This window comes from Prorops nasuta, unplaced genomic scaffold (assembly GCF_024137725.1).
Source record: "Prorops nasuta isolate Cenicafe-Biocafe unplaced genomic scaffold, Cenicafe_Pnas_1.2 PNAS00024, whole genome shotgun sequence".
NCBI lineage: Eukaryota > Metazoa > Arthropoda > Insecta > Hymenoptera > Bethylidae > Prorops > Prorops nasuta.
In genome coordinates, this window is record NW_027116821.1 from 1,996,946 (window position 1) to 2,017,108 (window position 20,163).

General features: G+C 31.7%; 4 protein-coding genes and 1 long non-coding RNA gene across 6 annotated transcripts; 2 read left to right on the plus strand and 3 right to left on the minus strand.

Annotated features, from left to right (window-relative positions):
* Positions 1 to 87: 87 nt before the first annotated feature.
* Positions 88 to 971, minus strand: LOC136781828 (putative nuclease HARBI1). The gene is made up of 3 exons (XM_066740832.1): positions 718 to 971; positions 363 to 649; positions 88 to 260 (listed from the first exon to the last, which is right to left on the minus strand). The coding sequence occupies exons 1-3, from the start codon at positions 969 to 971 to the stop codon at positions 88 to 90; spliced, it is 714 nt and encodes a 237-aa protein (XP_066596929.1).
* Positions 972 to 1,840: 869 nt separating this feature from the next.
* LOC136781829 (uncharacterized) lies at positions 1,841 to 3,199 on the plus strand. The gene is made up of 4 exons (XM_066740833.1): positions 1,841 to 2,031; positions 2,112 to 2,464; positions 2,529 to 2,965; positions 3,029 to 3,199. The coding sequence occupies exons 1-4, from the start codon at positions 1,841 to 1,843 to the stop codon at positions 3,197 to 3,199; spliced, it is 1,152 nt and encodes a 383-aa protein (XP_066596930.1).
* Positions 3,200 to 3,855: 656 nt separating this feature from the next.
* On the minus strand, positions 3,856 to 5,238 carry LOC136781883 (uncharacterized). The gene is made up of 4 exons (XM_066740892.1): positions 5,103 to 5,238; positions 4,686 to 4,930; positions 4,394 to 4,571; positions 3,856 to 4,339 (listed from the first exon to the last, which is right to left on the minus strand). The coding sequence occupies exons 2-4, from the start codon at positions 4,924 to 4,926 to the stop codon at positions 3,934 to 3,936; spliced, it is 825 nt and encodes a 274-aa protein (XP_066596989.1). The 5' UTR covers positions 4,927 to 4,930; positions 5,103 to 5,238; the 3' UTR covers positions 3,856 to 3,933.
* Positions 5,239 to 5,897: 659 nt separating this feature from the next.
* On the minus strand, positions 5,898 to 6,645 carry LOC136781898 (uncharacterized). The gene is made up of 3 exons (XR_010824029.1): positions 6,585 to 6,645; positions 6,357 to 6,398; positions 5,898 to 6,163 (listed from the first exon to the last, which is right to left on the minus strand). It is a non-coding gene; the product is annotated as an uncharacterized lncRNA (long non-coding RNA).
* A 3,693-nt stretch (positions 6,646 to 10,338) lies between these two features.
* On the plus strand, positions 10,339 to 15,887 carry LOC136781667 (splicing factor 1-like). Of its 2 annotated transcripts, none has more exons than XM_066740597.1 (10): positions 10,339 to 10,704; positions 10,895 to 11,047; positions 11,543 to 11,618; positions 13,023 to 13,175; positions 13,263 to 13,369; positions 13,450 to 13,616; positions 13,701 to 13,859; positions 13,936 to 14,213; positions 14,286 to 14,628; positions 14,730 to 15,887. In XM_066740597.1, exons 1-10 carry the CDS (start codon positions 10,512 to 10,514, stop codon positions 14,922 to 14,924), a joined length of 1,824 nt encoding a protein of 607 aa, XP_066596694.1. In that variant the 5' UTR covers positions 10,339 to 10,511; the 3' UTR covers positions 14,925 to 15,887. The 2 variants fall into 2 exon arrangements, with proteins under 2 accessions (XP_066596694.1, XP_066596693.1); XM_066740596.1 differs by having other exon boundaries at positions 14,727 to 15,851.
* Positions 15,888 to 20,163: the final 4,276 nt, after the last annotated feature.

Sequence of the window (20,163 nt, forward strand, 5' to 3'; positions counted from 1 at the left end):
TGGTGTTTGAGGATTTTGTAATGGGGTCATCATGTACGATAGATTTGGATAACCAGAGTCACCAAGTAACACATAATTACCAAACTCTCATGACTCAAATCTTGCTTTGATCCGTGAATTATTAAAAATAGTTGCATCATGCACAGATCCGGGCCAGCGCGCAACTATGTCAAGTATTTCTAATTCACTGTTCACAATTACTTGTACATTGATTGAAAAAAACCCCTTTCTATTTCTAAATAACTCTGCATCATCTCCACCTATAATAAAGTAGAGCAAATATAAAATAATAATGCATTATATGTATGGTATGTACATATTTATATATTTAAACAATGCTTAAATTAATGTAATATTATTACCATACGATTGTATTCTAATATGAATGCAATCAATTGCACCAATAGCTCTAGGAAATCCAGCCTGCTGAAAATTTAATCCGGCAGTCCTTTTCAATTCTTCTTCTGTTGAAGGGAATTTAATGAATTCATTGCCTAAGGATGCAATCAACGGAGATACTCTATGAACAATGGTATGAGCAGATGCTTTACTAATACCACAAAAATCACCTACTGTGATTAAGAAACAACCTGTTGCATAGAATCGTATCGCAACAAGCAATTGGATTATAGGTGGTATAGCGTTATTTCTAAAAATATTTTTAAATTAATATTAAATAGTATACACATTAATTATTTGAATGAATTTATACAATACTTTTCAGTTAGATGCCTCAGAGGTCCTTCAATTCGTTCTAGCATGTATAATACGTCTAGTTTACAAAGACGGAACCTGCTTTGAAATTGTGCATCACTGCATAAATCAAACCAATTTATTCTTGGCCGTAATATCCTGCTTGAACGCCTCATATTTCTCCCATTGGCAACCATATTTTCAACATTACCATCGTTGTTATCATTGTTAACTCCATTATTTATCAGCCACTCAAAAACTGTCAATTGTAGATCCATTTCCTCGAAAATATGAAATATGGAGTTAACACTTGATAAATTTAAATTTGACAAGATACCTCACCGAACAAACGTAATTCAAAATTCAGTGGTATCAACCTAAAAAAAAATTATGAAGATAATAATGTTAGCTACCACTGGTTGGTACCCCTACTTAACAGCCTGTTAGCTAATTATGAGTTGGTTGAACCGGCCCTAAGGGCGAAAACACACGAATCGACGTAAGTGAATCAGTGGACGTAACATGAACTTAGTTGAAGGCACACGAAAACTTAAGTATCAACGGACTTATTGCAGCGGAAAAATATTGTCCATCTAGCGCACTGACTCACATTAAAATTAAATTAATTTCTAGTATACGTACAATCTATATTGTAAGTAATATTTCAATAAAAAAGTATAAAATAAGAATTTAATTTATTTATGGTTTTACATATGCTATAACACAATAAAACATTATGATCACTACAATTTCTCGTTTTAGGTTACAAATTGAAAAATACAGAATGTATTGTTATTTTAAAATATGACAATTAAAATTATTGACTTGGGAAAAATACATTCTATTAGACCAAAATGCTAGGATTTCTGCCAAATGAATACTGTGAAGAATTTGTGCAAAACATATTGATTATTGCATTTTAACTTTGCAGAATGTGCTTCTTCAACAAGAGTTGTTTGTAATATTATTAGTTTTTTCACTGAGAAATTAATTTTATACCGATATGGATAATTGCAGTAGTTTGTGTAATGAGGACAGTATTCTTTTCTTTTTAATGACTTTTTGGTCAGCATTGGGGATTTTGTATTTAAGAAAAACGAAACAGAAAAGATGGATCCATAGAAGATGGCTGATTAGCCCAATAAACATGAAAAGAGTTGCAAAAGGGGACTATAATAATCTGTTCGCTGAACTAAAGGAAAATCCAGACGGCTTCTACCGTTATACCAGAATGACTTTAGTTCATTTTAAAAAATTATTGAAAATAACTGAAGTGCATTTGCAAAAATGTAATTGGCGAGCATTTTCTCCTGAATTCAAATTATTAATTGCTATAAGGTATGTCTATATTTGTATATATTATAATGCATATATATATAAGATATTTCAATATATTGTTTTTAAAAATATGTTTCTAGATATCTTGCTACTGGTAATTCACCTAACACTATTGCTCTAGCTTTTAGAGTCGGTGAGTCGACCGTACGAAAAATTGTTAAAGAGGTTTGTACAGTAATAATACAATGTTTACAACCAAAGTATCTCTTTGCACCCAGTGAAGATGATTGGAAAAAATGTGCCGACGGTTTTTGGGAAAAATGGAATCTACCGAATTGTGTGGGTTCCATTGATGGAAAGCACATTCGTATACGCGCCCCACCTAATTCAGGAAGTTTATACTTCAACTACAAGAAGTATTTTAGCATCATTTTGATGGCTGTTGCCGATCATTTATATAGGTTCACCTTAGTAGATATAGGAGCATTTGGGGGTAAGCAATAATAATTCAATGTGTCAGGCAAAATTGTAGAAACGTGAATTTATATAATTTACAGGTATGAATGATGCAGGTGTTTTTAGTAAATCAAATATAGGGATTAATTTGCAAAATGAACAACTCCATTTACCACATGAAGAAATATGTCTTCCTAACAGCCAGTTGAAAACGTGGTATTATTTTGTAGCAGATGATGCTTTTAAACTATCGCCTAGAGTGATGAAGCCTTATTCAAAACAGAATCTTACGTACGACGAGAAAATTTTTAATTACAGAGTTTCACGAGCCCGGCCTACAGTAGAAAGCGCTTTTGGCATTCTGTCTAATAAATGGAGAATCCTTCATACTGCCATTACAGTTCTTCCGGAAACTGCAGATTTAATTGTAAACGCATCAGTGTGTTTACATAATTATGTCTTAAAAGAGGAGCAAAAAATGGGAGTTAAACGTTACAGTATTAACGTCAGTAATGAGTCAAGTTACCCACTGAATCAAGTAAGTAATAAAATCAATTATAATAGGTGTACAAAATTATTAATTATTTTGTACATATTTTAGAATCCACCCTGGATGACAGTTCCTAATGGAAACTTTCAAATATTAAATGAAAATCATGTATTGTCTGGTGAAAGACAAAGAACTAATTTAAAACTGTTTTTTAAATCTAAAGAGGGTCAGGTGGAATGGCAAGATGAGTATGTTAAAAGAGGTACTTATATGGATAAATGAATAAAAAAACATATTGAAAATTTGTAACTACTTTCCTTTTTGTCACATAATTTTTAAGCAATCAATCCTAATCAAAGAAAAATTTTGATTAATAAATTTTTAATATAATACACAATACTTATTAGTAATGAAAACATTTTTCAATAATATATTTTTAAAGTTAGTTTTAACCAATGATTGTGTTCCACTGTATTTTCATAAATTAAAAAAAGTGTTGTATTAAAAGATCAATTGAGGTGAAAAATGAATATAGCAGAATAAATTAAGTTTTAATACCATTGGTTTATTTGAATTTATATTAACCATTAATAATCATGTAAGTACAGCATGTTAGATATTCAATATAAAACAATTTTTAAAGTAAAAATTATATCGAATAAATAAAAATATAATCTTCCATTCGAAAAATATAGAATCTTACGAAAAATGTATAATTTCTTATAATAAATGCACATCACCCTTGAGATCCTTGTATTCTTCTCAAAATAAAAATACGTCGAATAAATAAGAATATGAACTTCCATTAAAGAAAAATGCATGACGATTAAAAAAAAGTACACATTAGTGCATAGATCGCTTTTGTACTATAGGTGTGTATATTGTTATCACATTGCATTCATTGTAGCTCTAGTCTTATTTGGTATAATAAATACTAAGTATGCGTAAAGAAAAAAAATAGTAAATTTCAAATGAATTATTAATACTCTGTAACGTAAAGAAAGAAGTATTATAATTTAAATATTTTCTGAAATTGGTGATATCAACGCATCCATTATCATCTTCTTTCTAAGCAGTTTTTCTTTCTCGGAGAAAGAATCAAATTGCAATTTTAAATACTGTAGAAAAGCATCATCAACATTGCATGTTTCAGTTCTCTTATTTTCCATGTAGGATGACATTGCTTGACCCATTTGTAACAATGTATTTTCCAGAGTTTTCGTTTTCTCTATTTCGCGTTTCTTCATTCTGTTTGGAATATGTCCCTTGTTTAACAAATAATTGTTTTCAACATTCGGCTTACTTAAGGTTTCATTTTCTTTATCTTTGTCTGTATTCAGAATATCAGATTCCATATCACAAAGTTCATTATTTTTATCAATATTCATATTAAAACTCGGGATTTCAGAATTTGTGTAGGTTCTAAAAAAAATTTAATCAAAATATATATTTACAATTTTAAAAAAACTATTTTACCTTCTTCCTTTTACTACTTTATCCAAAAATGAAAGATGAGCCAAGTAACGAAAGGAACTACGCTTAAGTGTTCCGCTTCCACTTTTACAATCTTTCAAAACTCTTCTTTTTTCTTTATTATATTGCTCCCGAAGAGACTTGCACCTCTTTTGGCAATATTCAGGAGTATACATACCATCTAAAATTAAAAGAAGATACTACAGAAGCATTGTTATTAATGCTTGTAATAGAATAATATATGAAACAACTGAAATACGTAATCTCTAGTCTAATTTATAATTGATATAATAACCTTTCTGCATATCAGTCATTATCCTAGATATTTCTGTCCATGCATTAGTTTTCATAATTATATCTTTAAAATTTCTATTTCGTTTATCGTACAAAAAAGATCTTTCTTTGTATAAGTCTATTAGGAGCTCATCACCATCTTTTACATTATTATTATGCTCGACAACGTCGTTACTTACTATAGGCTCATCAGGATCATCATTATCATCGTAATAATAGCTGCAATAGTCTGTGTGATCCATATCTCTATAAATTTTAAATCAAAATAAGGAAAATATAGATATTAGATAACAATGTTACATAAAAATTATCAAATTGACATTTCAAAAAGTGCAATCACTTTTGTATACAGTGTAAATTAAGAAACTTTTTATAAACAATGTTTAGCTGTGCAAAGAAATTAAGAAATATTAATTACAATTGTAACTGCGACCGTTTTAAGCACCTAGGGAAAAGGAAAAAGTGCAGATGCTGGCATACACAAGCGTATGGAAAATTGACATAAACCAACAAGTTCGATGCTATTATACAAAATTTTTTCCTAGTTTGCCAGATATGCCGATATGCTGATATTAAAAACAACTCTTGTTGAAGAAACACATTCTGCAAAGTTAAAATGCAATAATCAATATGTTTTGCACAAATTCTTCACAGTATTCATTTGGCAGAAATCCTAGCATTTTGGTCTAATAGAATGTATTTTTCCCAAGTCAATAATTTTAATTGTCATATTTTAAAATAACAATATATTCTGTATTTTTCAATTTGTAACCTAAAATGAGAAATTGTAGTGATCATAATGTTTTATTGTGTTATAGCATATGTAAAACCATAAATAAATTAAAAACTTATTTTATACTTTTTTATTGAAATATTACTTACAATATAGATTGTACGTATACTAAAAATTAATTTAATTTTAATGTGAGTCAGTGCGCTAGATGGACAATATTTTTCCGCTGCAATAAGTCCGTTGATGCTTAAGTTTTCGTGTGCCTTCAACTAAGTTCATGTTACGTCCACTGATTCACTTACGTCGATTCGTGTGTTTTCGCCCTAAGAAGTTCAGGATGTTTACGTTCAGTGATCTGATCCGGGTTAGGGTTTACTACAGTCGCAGTAATACAACTTTCGAAAAAAACCCTAGATTAACCCGGATTTGGTGAGGAGGCTTCCGCGTGTGGATCTGATCGGGTCTGGGTTAAAGGGGTTAAGGTAGGACGTATTCCGACGTGATTGAAGTGTCAAAAACGGACAAGTGACCAATAGCAATAGGTTTTACCAACAAGTTAAAGGATTTCCATTTATTTGAACACTGCTTGCCATTAACTAAATATCCTTTTTTACCTAATTCTGCAGCAATTACCTCCCATAATTTTTTTTGACCAATATTTTTATTTTGTATTATATTTTTATTTTTCCTTATATGTTCCAACAACAATTTTGTGCTTCCAATTGTCCAGGAATATTTATTCAGATCTGTCAAAAAAAAGAAAGTATTAATTAAAATATTTCCTTTTAATAAAGTCTAATGAAATTAAGATTTAATAATTAATGCAAATACACTTTTTTCACTCCAATGTTTTGGGTTGTGCAGGAATTTAAAGTATAATTAATAAAACTGAATACTTTACTATTTTAGTATTCTGTACTACATTTAAACTTTACATACCTACATATCTATTGTGAGCGTAGTATTGATCCATCTTTATTTCTGAAAAAATTTAGTAATTAATTGCAAATATACAGAAAATTTATTGCCATTTAAATACAATAAAAATAAGATTAAGGTTATCATTTTAAATATAATTTAATTCTTCTTAATTTTTTATTTTTACCTGATGAAATTAAAAAACTACGTGATAAAATGTTAATAATAAAAGTTTATAACTAAGTTTACCTTTATTTGCTTATTGAAATTTTACCAATGCTGTTTTGAATTTCGATCACGTCTGAGTACGTCCTACCTTAATCCCCTTTAACCCGGATCCGATCAGATCCACTTGCGGAAGCCTCCTCACTAGACTCGGATCCATCTAGAGTTTTTTCGAAAGTTGCAGCTCTGAAACTGGGTCTAACCCTAACCCGCATCAGATCACTGAACGTAAGCATCCTCAGAGTTAAATGTCACTAATATCAACATAATAAAAGAAAAATACTGTAATTATGTATGTACACAGTCGGAACAGTCTTCAGGTTGGCAGTAGTGTTTATATAGTTTAAGTTTAAGCAGTTTGAAATATGGAGGAGGCAATGGAGTCCATGGAGTTTTCAAATAAAATAAGTAAGATATTATTATCAATATGCTTTAATTATATTTTAATATAAGTGCATTTCTAACTAAACTAAATAATATGAAAATCATTTAATTAAAATTAATATATATGCCTAATTAAAGTTGGCATTTATTATAATTATTATAAGATGCCTTTCTTTAAATAAATACTCAAAATTATTATAATTATTGTTTTACAGCTGCTCAATGGACTCACAATGCAATATTATGTATGCTAGCATCATATGATGCAAATAAAGATTCCTTAGAACATCCTAAAAAGAAAACTCATTTATGGGATCAGATTGTTTTAGATATGGATGATTTAGGTTTTCAAGTAAGAGTCACATCTTCATTTTGACTATGTTGAGTTTTCTGTAGTTTACAATGTGTAACGAAGTTCCCCGTTACGTATACGAGATACCGAATAAAGAACATAAAAGCTACCGAACAGTGGATATTATTAATCCCTACGTTACCGACTCGTGAGATAGGCTCACGAGTGAATTATAGCTAACGTCAAGGAAGCCCAGTAGTGGGATTCTGTAACTCTTAGCGACAACTTTCGGTATCGTTAAGTCCAGTTACCGACAGAAATCGCTAAGTGCGATTCTGTAACTCAGAGTCAGCGATGATTGTCGCTTGTAATGTCGGTACTGTCGGTAACCTACCGAATCCTACCGAATAAACGTACCTTTCCTTTTTAAGAAAACTCTCAGTTCAATCTTAGTTAATCGACGGAGTTACGAACAATTGAAGTTAATATAAATTGTACTAAACCGAATCATTTAGCTGAGAATTGATTTTTCACTGAGTCTTTTATTGAAAGGAAAACTAATAATATCGTTATAACTTAACAACGACCGGGATAGATGTCGCTAGAGGTTCAACGGTACTAATATAAAATTTATCCGACGAATAACTTTAATAAACCTTTGCTTTTCCTTGCACGCATTCCACCAAAAACTCACAATGCTCGTAATAAATAATATATACCACATCAACTATTATATTGTGAGTGTTTTTGGCCTCAAGTGGGTCAAACCCCTTAACGACAACTGTCGGTATCGCTAACTACCGACAGTTATCGCTTGCGCTAACGAATGAGCGATTCTGTAACTTTAGTTTTACGACAATAGTCGGTGCAACTCATATTTGTACGATAACGATAAAATTCGTTAAGGTTCTAGGGAAGTTGGTAATATTGGTGTATTTAATACCAACCGAAATAGGAATTTTTATGTTACTTGACTATATCAATTTTGACTATAGCAATTCTTACTATAGCAAAATTATCATATTTTATTTAAAAGAAGTATTAAAACGTAAGTATATTTTAATTAAAATAAGTATTAAAAATTAATGTTTTAACATTTTTTTGAGTCAGACAATGTACAGTTAGTGCCTGTGTGCTATAGTTAAATAATACAATTAATTCTATATTTTAGAGAAAACCTCTGCATATATACATATATATATATATATATATATATATATATATATATATATATATATAGTTATTTTTAAATATAAAAATTGGAAAAATATTAAATTTTATTTCCTATGATTTTTACTGTAAGCCTTAATTTATAAAGAAAATTTATTGTAACTACTTTTTTGTGATATCTAAATATTAATTTAAGAAATATTTGTGACATTTATTATATTTACTTTCTCGGTAAACTTCTACCGACGCCTATCACAGTCGTCGTTAAGTTAACGATAGAATTCGTTAGCGACCGCCATTTTTAACGACAATTATCGAAAACTTTGTGTTACAGAATCGCTCTTAGCGATATCTCTCGGTAACTCAATTCAATTACCGAAAGTTGTCGATAACTAGTTACTGAATCCATATAGACGGAAGTTACAGAATCGCTCTTTTCGTTACTGCAAGCGACAACTATCGGTATCGTTAACTACCGATAGTTGTCGCTTGCAGTAACGAAAAGAGCGATTCTGTAACTTCCGTCTATATGGATTCAGTAACTAGTTATCGACAACTTTCGGTAATTGAATCGAGTTACCGAGAGATATCGCTAAGAGCGATTCTGTAACAAAGTTTTCGATAATTGTCGTTAAAAATGGCGGTCGCTAACGAATTCTATCGTTAACTTAACGACGACTGTGATAGGCGTCGGTAGAAGTTTACCGAGAAAGTAAATATAATAAATGTCACAAATATTTCTTAAATTAATATTTAGATATCACAAAAAAGTAGTTACAATAAATTTTCTTTATAAATTAAGGCTTACAGTAAAAATCATAGGAAATAAAATTTAATATTTTTCCAATTTTTATATTTAAAAATAACTATATATATATATATATATATATATGTATATATGCAGAGGTTTTCTCTAAAATATAGAATTAATTGTATTATTTAACTATAGCACACAGGCACTAACTGTACATTGTCTGACTCAAAAAAATGTTAAAACATTAATTTTTAATACTTATTTTAATTAAAATATACTTATGTTTTAATACTTCTTTTAAATAAAATATGATAATTTTGCTATAGTAAGAATTGCTATAGTCAAAATTGATATAGTCAAGTAACATAAAAATTCCTATTTCGGTTGGTATTAAATACACCAATATTACCAACTTCCCTAGAACCTTAACGAATTTTATCGTTATCGTACAAATATGAGTTGCACCGACTATTGTCGTAAAACTAAAGTTACAGAATCGCTCATTCGTTAGCGCAAGCGATAACTGTCGGTAGTTAGCGATACCGACAGTTGTCGTTAAGGGGTTTGACCCACTTGAGGCCAAAAACACTCACAATATAATAGTTGATGTGGTATATATTATTTATTACGAGCATTGTGAGTTTTTGGTGGAATGCGTGCAAGGAAAAGCAAAGGTTTATTAAAGTTATTCGTCGGATAAATTTTATATTAGTACCGTTGAACCTCTAGCGACATCTATCCCGGTCGTTGTTAAGTTATAACGATATTATTAGTTTTCCTTTCAATAAAAGACTCAGTGAAATATCAATTCTCAGCTAAATGATTCGGTTTAGTACAATTTATATTAACTTCAATTGTTCGTAACTCCGTCGATTAACTAAGATTGAACTGAGAGTTTTCTTAAAAAGGAAAGGTACGTTTATTCGGTAGGATTCGGTAGGTTACCGACAGTACCGACATTACAAGCGACAATCATCGCTGACTCTGAGTTACAGAATCGCACTTAGCGATTTCTGTCGGTAACTGGACTTAACGATACCGAAAGTTGTCGCTAAGAGTTACAGAATCCCACTACAGCACTGAAAATAAACATTCATTGACGTCATTTCCGGATAACCCCTCGGTTAAAGGAGTGGTAGGAGTTACTTTTTGCGCATGCGCTGGACATATACGGGAGAGAAGTAAATTGTGTATGTATACTGTATTTCCAACAAGTTTGATCGTCGCCATTATTTCGCCATTTTCTTGTACTTGGTCCTATAGGTCGGATACAAGTAATTTTCTAAGCTATCTTTTTGAAATCGATTATTTTTAGTCATCTAAAAGTGCAGAACCTAGGTGGAAGTTTGCGATGAATCAGTCCCGAAATTTTACATCATTGCTAAATCCTAGCTATTTACAAAATGCTCAGCAAAACATTGGTAGTGCAAATGCAGCAGCAGCGGCGGCCGCGGCGGCTGCTGCCGCGGTTAGTGCTGCAATTGCTAATGGGGCACCAGTTAATGCACACCACTCGTCTACAATACGAAAACGGGAAGCTGAAGGTATTTAATTTAAACTGCATTTTTCGTTGACTTGTCATTTTTGTGTCTTCCTTCTATCATCCTTCTTACCTTTAACTATTACTTATCCGTTCACTACGTACTAAAGTTACTTCGTCTAAAATATATTATTCTTCAATAAAATTTTTTTAATTTGTATATGTTACTTGTATTTATTGTGAATATCATCTAGGAGAAGGTAAAGAAGATAAAGAATCAAAAGAGGAACGTAGGAAGAGGAGGAAATCTAGATGGGGAGGTAGTGAGCATGACAAAACATTTATACCAGGGATGCCTACTGTACTACCAACAAACCTAACTCCTGAACAAGAAAAAGCTTATCTCTGTAAGTTTCCTTTATCTATTTTTCTTATAATATATGTTTTAAGTTAAACTTATGTCTATTCATCTGAGATACAAGGGCAAAGAATAATTTACTGGTTTTGCTTCTGTGCTATTTTTTTAACTAATTTGTAAAATAGATGACTAATAATGTAAGTATGTATGGTATTGTGAAAGAAAAATTTATTAATTTCTTTAGGTAAGGGTGAATAAATTACGGTAAAAAATAAATGAAAATGTTTTATATTTTAAATAATTTATGAAAAAAGAAAAAAAAATAACTATTTAATCAACAGGAATCAGCTGAGAATAAATCTTACTTTTTATATAAATTATTTCTACAAAAATAGATGATTTTCTGAAAGTAGCTTAGAGTTTAAAAAATAATATTACCCTACATCCTTCAGATATATTTATATTTTTAAATCTATATGGTTTTACCAAATTGGCAATGTCTAACTGTAGGGGTTTCTGCCCCCTCTAACCCGTTGGTTTACAGTTCAGCTGCAAATTGAGGAAATCAGCAGGAAACTACGCACTGGGGATCTTGGAATTCCACTTAATCCTGAGGAAAGGTTTGAAACTTACATATGAAAAATGACTGTTAAATACCTATGATACATGTCTACTGACCATACAACAGCCCATATTTTGATAAACTGGTCAGAAACTTTAATTTACTAAATGGCTCTAATTTCATTAATATGGGATACTACTTGATTGATGTCTACTTGAAATTTTGGGCTTGAATATAGCTATCATACAGCACAGAAGATGAATTTTAATAATATTGGTTTGCCCTAATAAATTTTTTTTATTAATTCATTTATATTAAACATTGTTACAATTTAAAGATGTAATCACAAGCATCAAAATATTTTAAATGTTTACGTTTTGTTTTAAAGGGAAAACATTAATAGAGTAACAGTGTTTAATGTTCAGCGGTTAATTATTTAGTTCCTTTATCTGCAGAATGGTTAAGTTCAAATTCTTATGACTTATACTAGAAATGTCCAAATGTTACATGTCTCTGTAAATTATATATTTTTTATTAATATCTATTTGAAGAAAATTAATTAATGCAATACTAAAAGTTATAAGGTATTGGTTGTCCAGACAGGTGTCTTCTTTACTATATAGGCTGTCGTAATTTGAACAGCATTGTAAATTTATTATAAACTAATAATACTAATTCCATTAATAAACAACAGCAAATTATTAACTATTAATTAAACATTTATGGAGCAGTTTGCAGGAAATTATATATTGTTTAATTCTTATAATTGGTAACGTAAGAGTGTTACTGTAACGATCAACGTAACGTTACTTTCAGGTTCAACTTAAAGATATGCATATAATTCTTCTAACAAATCATTTACTCCAATAGGTAATTAACTTATATCTGATTTTAGCTGGAACCGTTATATCACTGTGTTTCGTTTAGTATTATACAGCATAGCATAACAGATTTTATTATATTAACTAATCAAAAAAAATGTTTCTTAATAACCGCAGGATTTATCTTAGCAGCTGACATCAAACCAATATCTTCCTTGCACAAATGTGCAGTCTTCCGGTGGTTGTCTACTAGTAGAATAATAAATATAAAATACTGTTATACATCTTATGACAGTATGATTTCTATTTCTCACTTCGTACCAATACTTTAGTTTGGTGGGAACCACATGTATTTATTTATTATCTCATTTTAGATTGTTAATCACAATCTTCCAGCATTGTCGTTTTCTGTTCAGGCTGTAGGGGTTATTTTTTATATTTATTTGCAAAGCAAATTAAGAAAATTCCAAATAACCAAACTAGAACCTTGTATCGAAAAAAAAAAAATTTCTATTTGCTGCTCTTGATAAATCAAATATATTTTTTTGGAAAAAGTCACAACCATAGTAGTCTCAGGCTGCTTATACGCTAGTACCATCTTGATTTAAGCAACATACGAATATGATCTAATTTTTTTTCAGGTCTCCATCTCCAGAACCAATATATAGTAGCGACGGCAAACGGTTGAACACGAGAGAATATCGTACAAGACGCAAGTTGGAAGAAGAACGTCATAATTTGATACAAAAAATCTTGAAAATTAATCCTGAATTTAAGCCACCCCCAGATTATAAGTAAGATACGCATTTTTAAGCAAATTTTGCACTTCGCTTATATAAAATCGTCTTTCAAAATATACAGCAATTTCCGTTTAATTCTAGACCACCAATTATTCGAGTGCATGATAAGGTAATGATACCTCAGGAAGAACATCCTGACATTAACTTTGTAGGTTTGCTTATTGGACCACGTGGTAATACATTAAAATGTTAGTAATTATTCATTTGATGATTATATAAAAATTCTAAACCTTATCAAAAGATATTAATTAATCAATATTATTGCTAGCAATGGAGAAAGAAACTGGAGCTAAAATTATTATCCGTGGAAAAGGATCTGTAAAGGAAGGTAAAGTTGGTAGGAAAGATGGCCAACCTTTGCCAGGTGAAGATGAACCTTTACATGCTTATATCACTGCAAATAATGTGGATGCTGTAAAGAAAGCTGTGGAAAGAGTAAGATTTTTAAGTAGAATATTTTAAAATTTACGCAAAGTATAATTTTATCTTTAATACCGGATTGTTTAAAAATATTTGTAGATCCATGAAATAATTCGTCAAGGTGTTGAAGTTCCCGAAGGTCAGAATGATTTGCGGCGTAACCAGTTGCGCGAGCTAGCTTTGTTAAACGGTACATTACGTGAAAACGATGGACCTCGCTGTACTAATTGTGGAGCTTCTGATCATAAATCTTGGCTGGTTTGTATAATTCATGAATTATAAACAAGTTTGATATCTACGTAATAGAAAATGTGAATTGATTGTATACTTATAGTGTCCTGATAAGCCAAACGTGACTAACAATATTGTTTGCTCGAGCTGTGGTGGTGCTGGACATATCGCTCGAGACTGTAGATCGAAGCGACCAGGCCAAGGTGGTCCAGCTGCTACAGGAATGGGAGGAATGGGGGCAGCCGGAGATAAAGCTAAGATTGATGAAGAATATATGTCTCTTATGGCTGAATTGGGAGAAGGTCCTCCTCCAGATAGATCAAAAGCGGGTCAGCCAAGACAACCTAATCCCAATACTAATTATCCTGGTCTATTCGATAGGTAATTTAGTTTCTTATGGAATTCCTCTGTTAAATTTTATTAAATTATGCATTATTACTTAAAAAAATTCAGGCAGCAAGCACCACGTGCCTTAATGGCTGCTCCAGCACATCCACCGCCACAAATGATGCAAGGTGGACCAATGATGCCACCACCAGGGATGGCGCCACCTCCGTGGAATCAGGGCGATGTAAATGGTATGAACATGCAATGGCAGCCACCGGTAAGCATGCCACCACCGCCAGGTGTTATGCAGCCTCCCCCACCACCACCAGGATCCACAAGTCAGCCTAATATTCCTCCTCTTATGCCTTGGATGGCAGGAAATAATCAACCACCACCTCCAGGGCAAATGCCACCTACACAAATACCACCTCCCGGAATGGGAATTCCACCGTGGCAACAAGGCCAGCAGGTATTGAAGCAATATATATTTATTCTGACAGAAAGAAAACAGAATAAGGAGGTATTAATTATTAATAAAAATAAGCTCAAATTTAAATTGTTTTTAAGCAGGGGCCAATGCGCCCACCACCACCTGGGACTGCACCTCCACCTGGTTTCTCTACGTGGCAGCCACCAGTTTGGCCTCCTGCAGCTCCGGTACCACCTCCACCACAGCAACAAACCCCTGCTCCTCCAGGCATTGACCTAAATACACTGCCCACTCTGTTAGCGCAGCCTCCTCCACCGCCACCGCCAACTAGTTAGTGCAAAGAAGATACCGAAATTTCCGTCAAACTTAAATTTGTATAATAAATTGGAATTGACTACTACTTTTCTCATCGTTTTAACATTTGACAAAAAAAGTTTAGATGTTGGTAATTTCGCATAAACAATTTTTTAAAAGCTATCCATTAATATATTTATTATGAGGATGTTTTACAAAAATAAGGAGATTTAATCTAATCTTTTAGTTACCAATTCATTTAAAACTATTTTAGAATAAGTTTAAATTCAGTGTTTAAACTTAAGTAGTATGCTACTCTAAACAGCTGTAACAATACAGTTAATATTTGAACTCGCACACGTAATATTAAGCACTGCTATTGAAGTAGGAATGGTCATATAATTTTGTCTTTTGCCTAGAATGTCAATGAATGTACATTTTATCTTATAGAAGGTAGTTGGGAAAAATTAATAGTTAAAATCATTTATAGTAACTAATGTATCGTGAATACGTATTTATATATTTTCATTAAATCATTTATATTTATATTATAATAGCTGATTTATAGTTAATATTTCGTTAATGTAACAATGGAAATCAAGAAAAATAACATAAGAGCATTTACTCAACGTTAATTATAGTAAAATAATTAAGTCATGAATGTAACAAGATACTTGTTTAAAAAGTTCATGTATAATTAGCAAATACATATGAATAGCATGCAAGTGCAAGATCAGCTATTATGTTATATATCATCCAAGCTTGCAGATATAACATTTAATCCAGCCATCGTATAAAAATATACGAATAATTTCTTAATTTTTTCAGACAATTTTTTAATAAGTTTGGTTCTTGACAGTTCACTTGAATAGGGTAGTATGTAAGATTAGGGGGGAAATTGCTCATGCCGTGTCCCGAAGCAATCCTTGCCGGTAGGCGGCGCCAGCGTTGCCAAGTGAAGTCAGTGAAGCCAGATCGTGGACGGACTTTCGTCCCCACCACGCCGTCTGCTGCGCACGCAGCTCCCACACAAAAAAAGTAGCTGCTAGGTCCGTGAGATGCTTCACCAGTCATTGCACACACACTCTTCCTCCGGTACATACGTGTATCGGTCTTCTTCGACAAGCTTCTGTAGATCTCGGGAGTGAGAAGGAACGATGTCGATTCTCGGACCTCTCTCTTACTCTATAATACGATTACCAAACGCGACTCGCAAAGCAAAACAAAATCCTTTTCCTAATGCTTCGGTAGAAGTTAAATTACCGAAGGTCCCAGCCCGAAATTAAAACTTTCCTGAAATAGTTTCCAATTATTATAAAATGCTTATATGCAGCCATTAACTTATTAGATTTGATAATAAATACAAAAAATGCGTTCTTATAATTTCAAATGAGTTGAGGTATAATAAACTCAATGCTTATGTATTAATCTGATAACAAATGCATTTTTATATTTATTATTGACTTCAATAAGTTAATGGTTATTAAAAAAAAAATCCTTGTAATTAAAAAAAATGAAAAAATTTTAAACCTCGCCAAGACTCGAACCCGAGCTCGCCGCGTGAGTAACGGAAACCTTACCGTCTGCGCTACAGCGCTCATCTGGTGGACCAAAGGCAAATCGGCCTTTTAAAGAATGACTACAATTCTTTCGTTAACTAGTCATAAACGATCAAGAATTAGCTGTAATAATAAATACATTTATCTACGCAGAATTATTGCACTAAATTTATTATGTTTTCAATTTAAAGCATACATTTTGCACGAAGATACGAGTTTAAGGGTATATCCATGCAGTACTCTAAATACAAAACTTTTCATATTCTCCATTGTTATAAATTAATTAAGTAATATTATAATATATGTTACGTGTGTCGTAGTGGAATAATTTATGACAATGGAGAATATGAATAGTTTTGTATTTAGAGTACTGCATGGATATACCTTTAAACTCGTATCTTCGTGCAAAATGTATGCTTTAAATTGAAAACATAATAAATTTAGTGCAATAATTCTGCGTTTATAAATGTATTTATTATTACAGCTAATTCTTGATCGTTTATGACTAGTTAACGAAAGAATTGTAGTCATTCTTTAAAAGGCCGATTTGCCTTTGGTCCACCAGATGAGCGCTGTAGCGCAGACGGTAAGGTTTCCGTTACTCACGCGGCGAGCTCGGGTTCGAGTCTTAGCGAGGTTTAAAATTTTTTCATTTTTTTTTAATTACAAGGATTTTTTTTTTAATAACCATTAACTTATTGAAGTCAATAATAAATATAAAAATGCATTTGTTATCAGATTAATACATAAGCATTGAGTTTATTATACCTCAACTCATTTGAAATTATAAGAACGCATTTTTTGTATTTATTATCAAATCTAATAAGTTAATGGCTGCATATAAGCATTTTATAATAATTGAAAACTATTTCAGGAAAGTTTTAATTTCGGGCTGGGACCTTCGGTAATTTAACTTCTACCGAAGCATTAGGAAAAGGATTTTGTTTTGCTTTGCGAGTCGCGTTTGGTAATCGTATTATAGAGTAAGAGAGAGGTCCGAGAATCGACATCGTTCCTTCTCACTCCCGAGATCTACCGAAGCTTGTCGAAGAAGACCGATACACGTATGTACCGGAGGAAGGGTGTGCGTGCAATGACTGGTGAAGCATCTCACGGACCTAGCAGCTACTTTCTTTGTGTGGGAGCTGCGTGCGCAGCAGACGGCGTGGTGGGGACGAAAGTCCGTCCACGATCTGGCTTCACTGAGTGAAGTGTAGTAGTTTCGGCCATTAATCTTGCGCCCTGCGAGGGGAAGTAGGAATTAGAGGGGTGAAGGGATATCTAGGGAGTTTGTCCGTAGCTGTCAAATGGCGCGATTAACCCTCAATTTTGGATCGTAAACAAAAGTAATATTTTCGGAAAACGATTGCGGAAAAGAAGGAAGGAAGGATTTTAATACATAACAGAGAAGAAAAAATATACCAGATGAGTATAAATTAATAACACAAAATAAAAATTATTGTGAATTTATAAAGAAATATACTTTGTGGTTATTTAATTTCTGTTACAGGCTAAATCCTATTCTTCATGAGTTTAAATCGCAGGAAGGAAATACTTAAAGACCAATGAATGAAAAAGGACTGATTTATAAAGCATTTCTGTGTGGCCCAGTCATTTCTATAATTGTGACATAATGTTGTAATAGTAAATGTGTAAGCGATTCCTGTGTATACAAAAGAAATTTTATTACAAAATAATAATAATGTATGATAATGCTTTTATTCCTATTATTATAAATTAAAGCTAGTTCAATTAAAACTTATTATTTTAATTTCTTCCTTAACCATACACAAATTCTATACGTACATTGTAATTACATATTCTTGTAGAATCTATCTTTCAGCTACTCTAACAAAATTGTAACTATTTTAAATCTACATGTCATTACTATATGCTTCAATGATTTTTATTATTCAATGTAAGACAAATTGCGTAGAGGTTCTCAAATTTCTTATGAGACTCTCATCCTTCGACATATTACCTTTTATGATATTTATATGCCTTCTTTGCACTATTTTCTTCTAGTCTATAACATACGACAATAATTTTATTATCATTTTGAAATACACGCAGATAAGATGATTATGCTGATTTGTAATTAATTTTATAAATATTGAATTGATTGTTAAACCATTGTCTTATTAAATTTGGAAAATGGGCATTTGAATGATGCTATTTAAATTGGGCCTCTTTTCTCTGAGATATGTTCTCATAATACTTAGATAGATAAAGTTCCTTAAAAGTTATTTGTATAATACGGAGTTCATCTTATTTTTTTAGCTTCAAGTAGTTTTCCAGCAACGTGTTTGAATATACATTTTGAATATAGAATACTCTTATTTCCTTACTCTTATTATAATGTTGTCAGGATTGATAGAAAGATATGTCAATCATCTGAAAATGATAGGATATACACATGGCGACTGGATAAATTAAGGTTTTAGGATAGATAAGTTTCATGAACAAATAAGAATAATAAAATAAGTATTGCATATTGGGAATGGATATCCAAATACGTAGCTGGAAAATATAATTTGAAGATGAAAACAAGATGAACTCAGCAGTATACATAAACGTATTGGTCGACAATATCCTCTCAAATGGAAGTAAAAGATATCATATGGATGAGGTGCCAAACATATTTAAGTACAATAAGTCCAGTGTCCATTCTTCAAATTGAATACAGCAATAGTTTACCAATCATCCTAATTATTATAGAAACAATTAGAAAGCAGAATAAGCATATCTGAGCATATTTGAAAATATCTAAAGAATTATTAGTATATGTGTTCAAATCTAGAAGAAGAAGGAACAATCAAGGCAAACAAATGTCATACGAGATATGGAAGCATGTGACTGATCAATAAGATATTAGCAGAACCTCTATGCAATTTGTCTCACATTGAATAATAAAAATCATTGAAGCAAATAGTTATGTCATGTAGATTTAAAATAGTTACAATTTTGTCAGGGTAGCTTAAAGATAGATTCTACAAGAATATGTAATTATAATGTACCTATAGAATTTGTGTATGGTTAAGGAAGAAATTAAAACAAAAAATTTTAATTGAACTAGCTTTAATTTATAATAATAGGAATAAAAGCATTATCATACATTATTATTATTTTGTAATAAAATTTCTTTGTATACACAGTAATCGCTTACACATTCACTATTACAACATTATGTCACAATTATAGAAATGACTGGGCCACACAGAAATGTTTTATAAATCAGTCCTTTTTCATTCATTGGTCTTTAAGTATTTCCTTCCTGTGATTTAAACTCATGAAGAATAGGATTTAGCCTGTTACAGAAATAAAATAACCACAAAGTATATTTGGTTAAAAATTCACAATAATTTTCATTTATTGTTATTAATTTATACTCATCTGATATATTTTATCTTCTCTGTTATGTATTAAAATCCTTCCTTCTTTTCCGCAATCGTTTTCCGAAAATATTATTTTTGTTTACGATCTAAAATTAAGGGTTAATCCGCGCCATTTGACAGCTACGGACAAACTCCCTAAAATTCCCTTCGCCCCTCTGATTCCTACTTCCCCTCGCCTGACGCAAGATTTCTGCACCCAACTCAGCGGCAGCTTCCAGCAGAGATGAAACGCAATGAAACGGGAGATTGCTCATGCGAGCAGCGTTGCCAAGTCCGCCATGTTGGAAGATACTACGCTGTATAGTTTGTTGGCGAAAATTGAATAT

What these genes read in the sequence shown, in the direction of transcription:
- LOC136781883 (XM_066740892.1), bottom strand. Translation starts at nt 4,926, where the DNA reads ATGGATCACACAGACTATTGCAGCTATTATTACGATGATAATGATGAT. An exon ending in AATGACTGATATGCAGAAAG is followed by an intron (nt 4,572 to 4,685) that starts GTTATTATATCA and finishes TTTTAATTTTAG; the next exon opens with ATGGTATGTATACTCCTGAA. An exon ending in AAAGTAGTAAAAGGAAGAAG is followed by an intron (nt 4,340 to 4,393) that starts GTAAAATAGTTT and finishes AATTTTTTTTAG; the next exon opens with AACCTACACAAATTCTGAAA.
- LOC136781829 (XM_066740833.1), top strand. Translation starts at nt 1,841, where the DNA reads ATGAAAAGAGTTGCAAAAGGGGACTATAATAATCTGTTCGCTGAACTA. An exon ending in AGATATAGGAGCATTTGGGG is followed by an intron (nt 2,465 to 2,528) that starts GTAAGCAATAAT and finishes TATAATTTACAG; the next exon opens with GTATGAATGATGCAGGTGTT. An exon ending in CAAGTTACCCACTGAATCAA is followed by an intron (nt 2,966 to 3,028) that starts GTAAGTAATAAA and finishes TACATATTTTAG; the next exon opens with AATCCACCCTGGATGACAGT.
- LOC136781667 (XM_066740596.1), top strand. Translation starts at nt 10,512, where the DNA reads ATGAATCAGTCCCGAAATTTTACATCATTGCTAAATCCTAGCTATTTA. An exon ending in CCACTTAATCCTGAGGAAAG is followed by an intron (nt 11,619 to 13,022) that starts GTTTGAAACTTA and finishes ATTTTTTTTCAG; the next exon opens with GTCTCCATCTCCAGAACCAA. An exon ending in CGTGGCAACAAGGCCAGCAG is followed by an intron (nt 14,629 to 14,726) that starts GTATTGAAGCAA and finishes ATTGTTTTTAAG; the next exon opens with CAGGGGCCAATGCGCCCACC.
- LOC136781828 (XM_066740832.1), bottom strand. Translation starts at nt 971, where the DNA reads ATGGATCTACAATTGACAGTTTTTGAGTGGCTGATAAATAATGGAGTT. An exon ending in CTGAGGCATCTAACTGAAAA is followed by an intron (nt 650 to 717) that starts GTATTGTATAAA and finishes AAATATTTTTAG; the next exon opens with AAATAACGCTATACCACCTA. An exon ending in TATTAGAATACAATCGTATG is followed by an intron (nt 261 to 362) that starts GTAATAATATTA and finishes ACTTTATTATAG; the next exon opens with GTGGAGATGATGCAGAGTTA.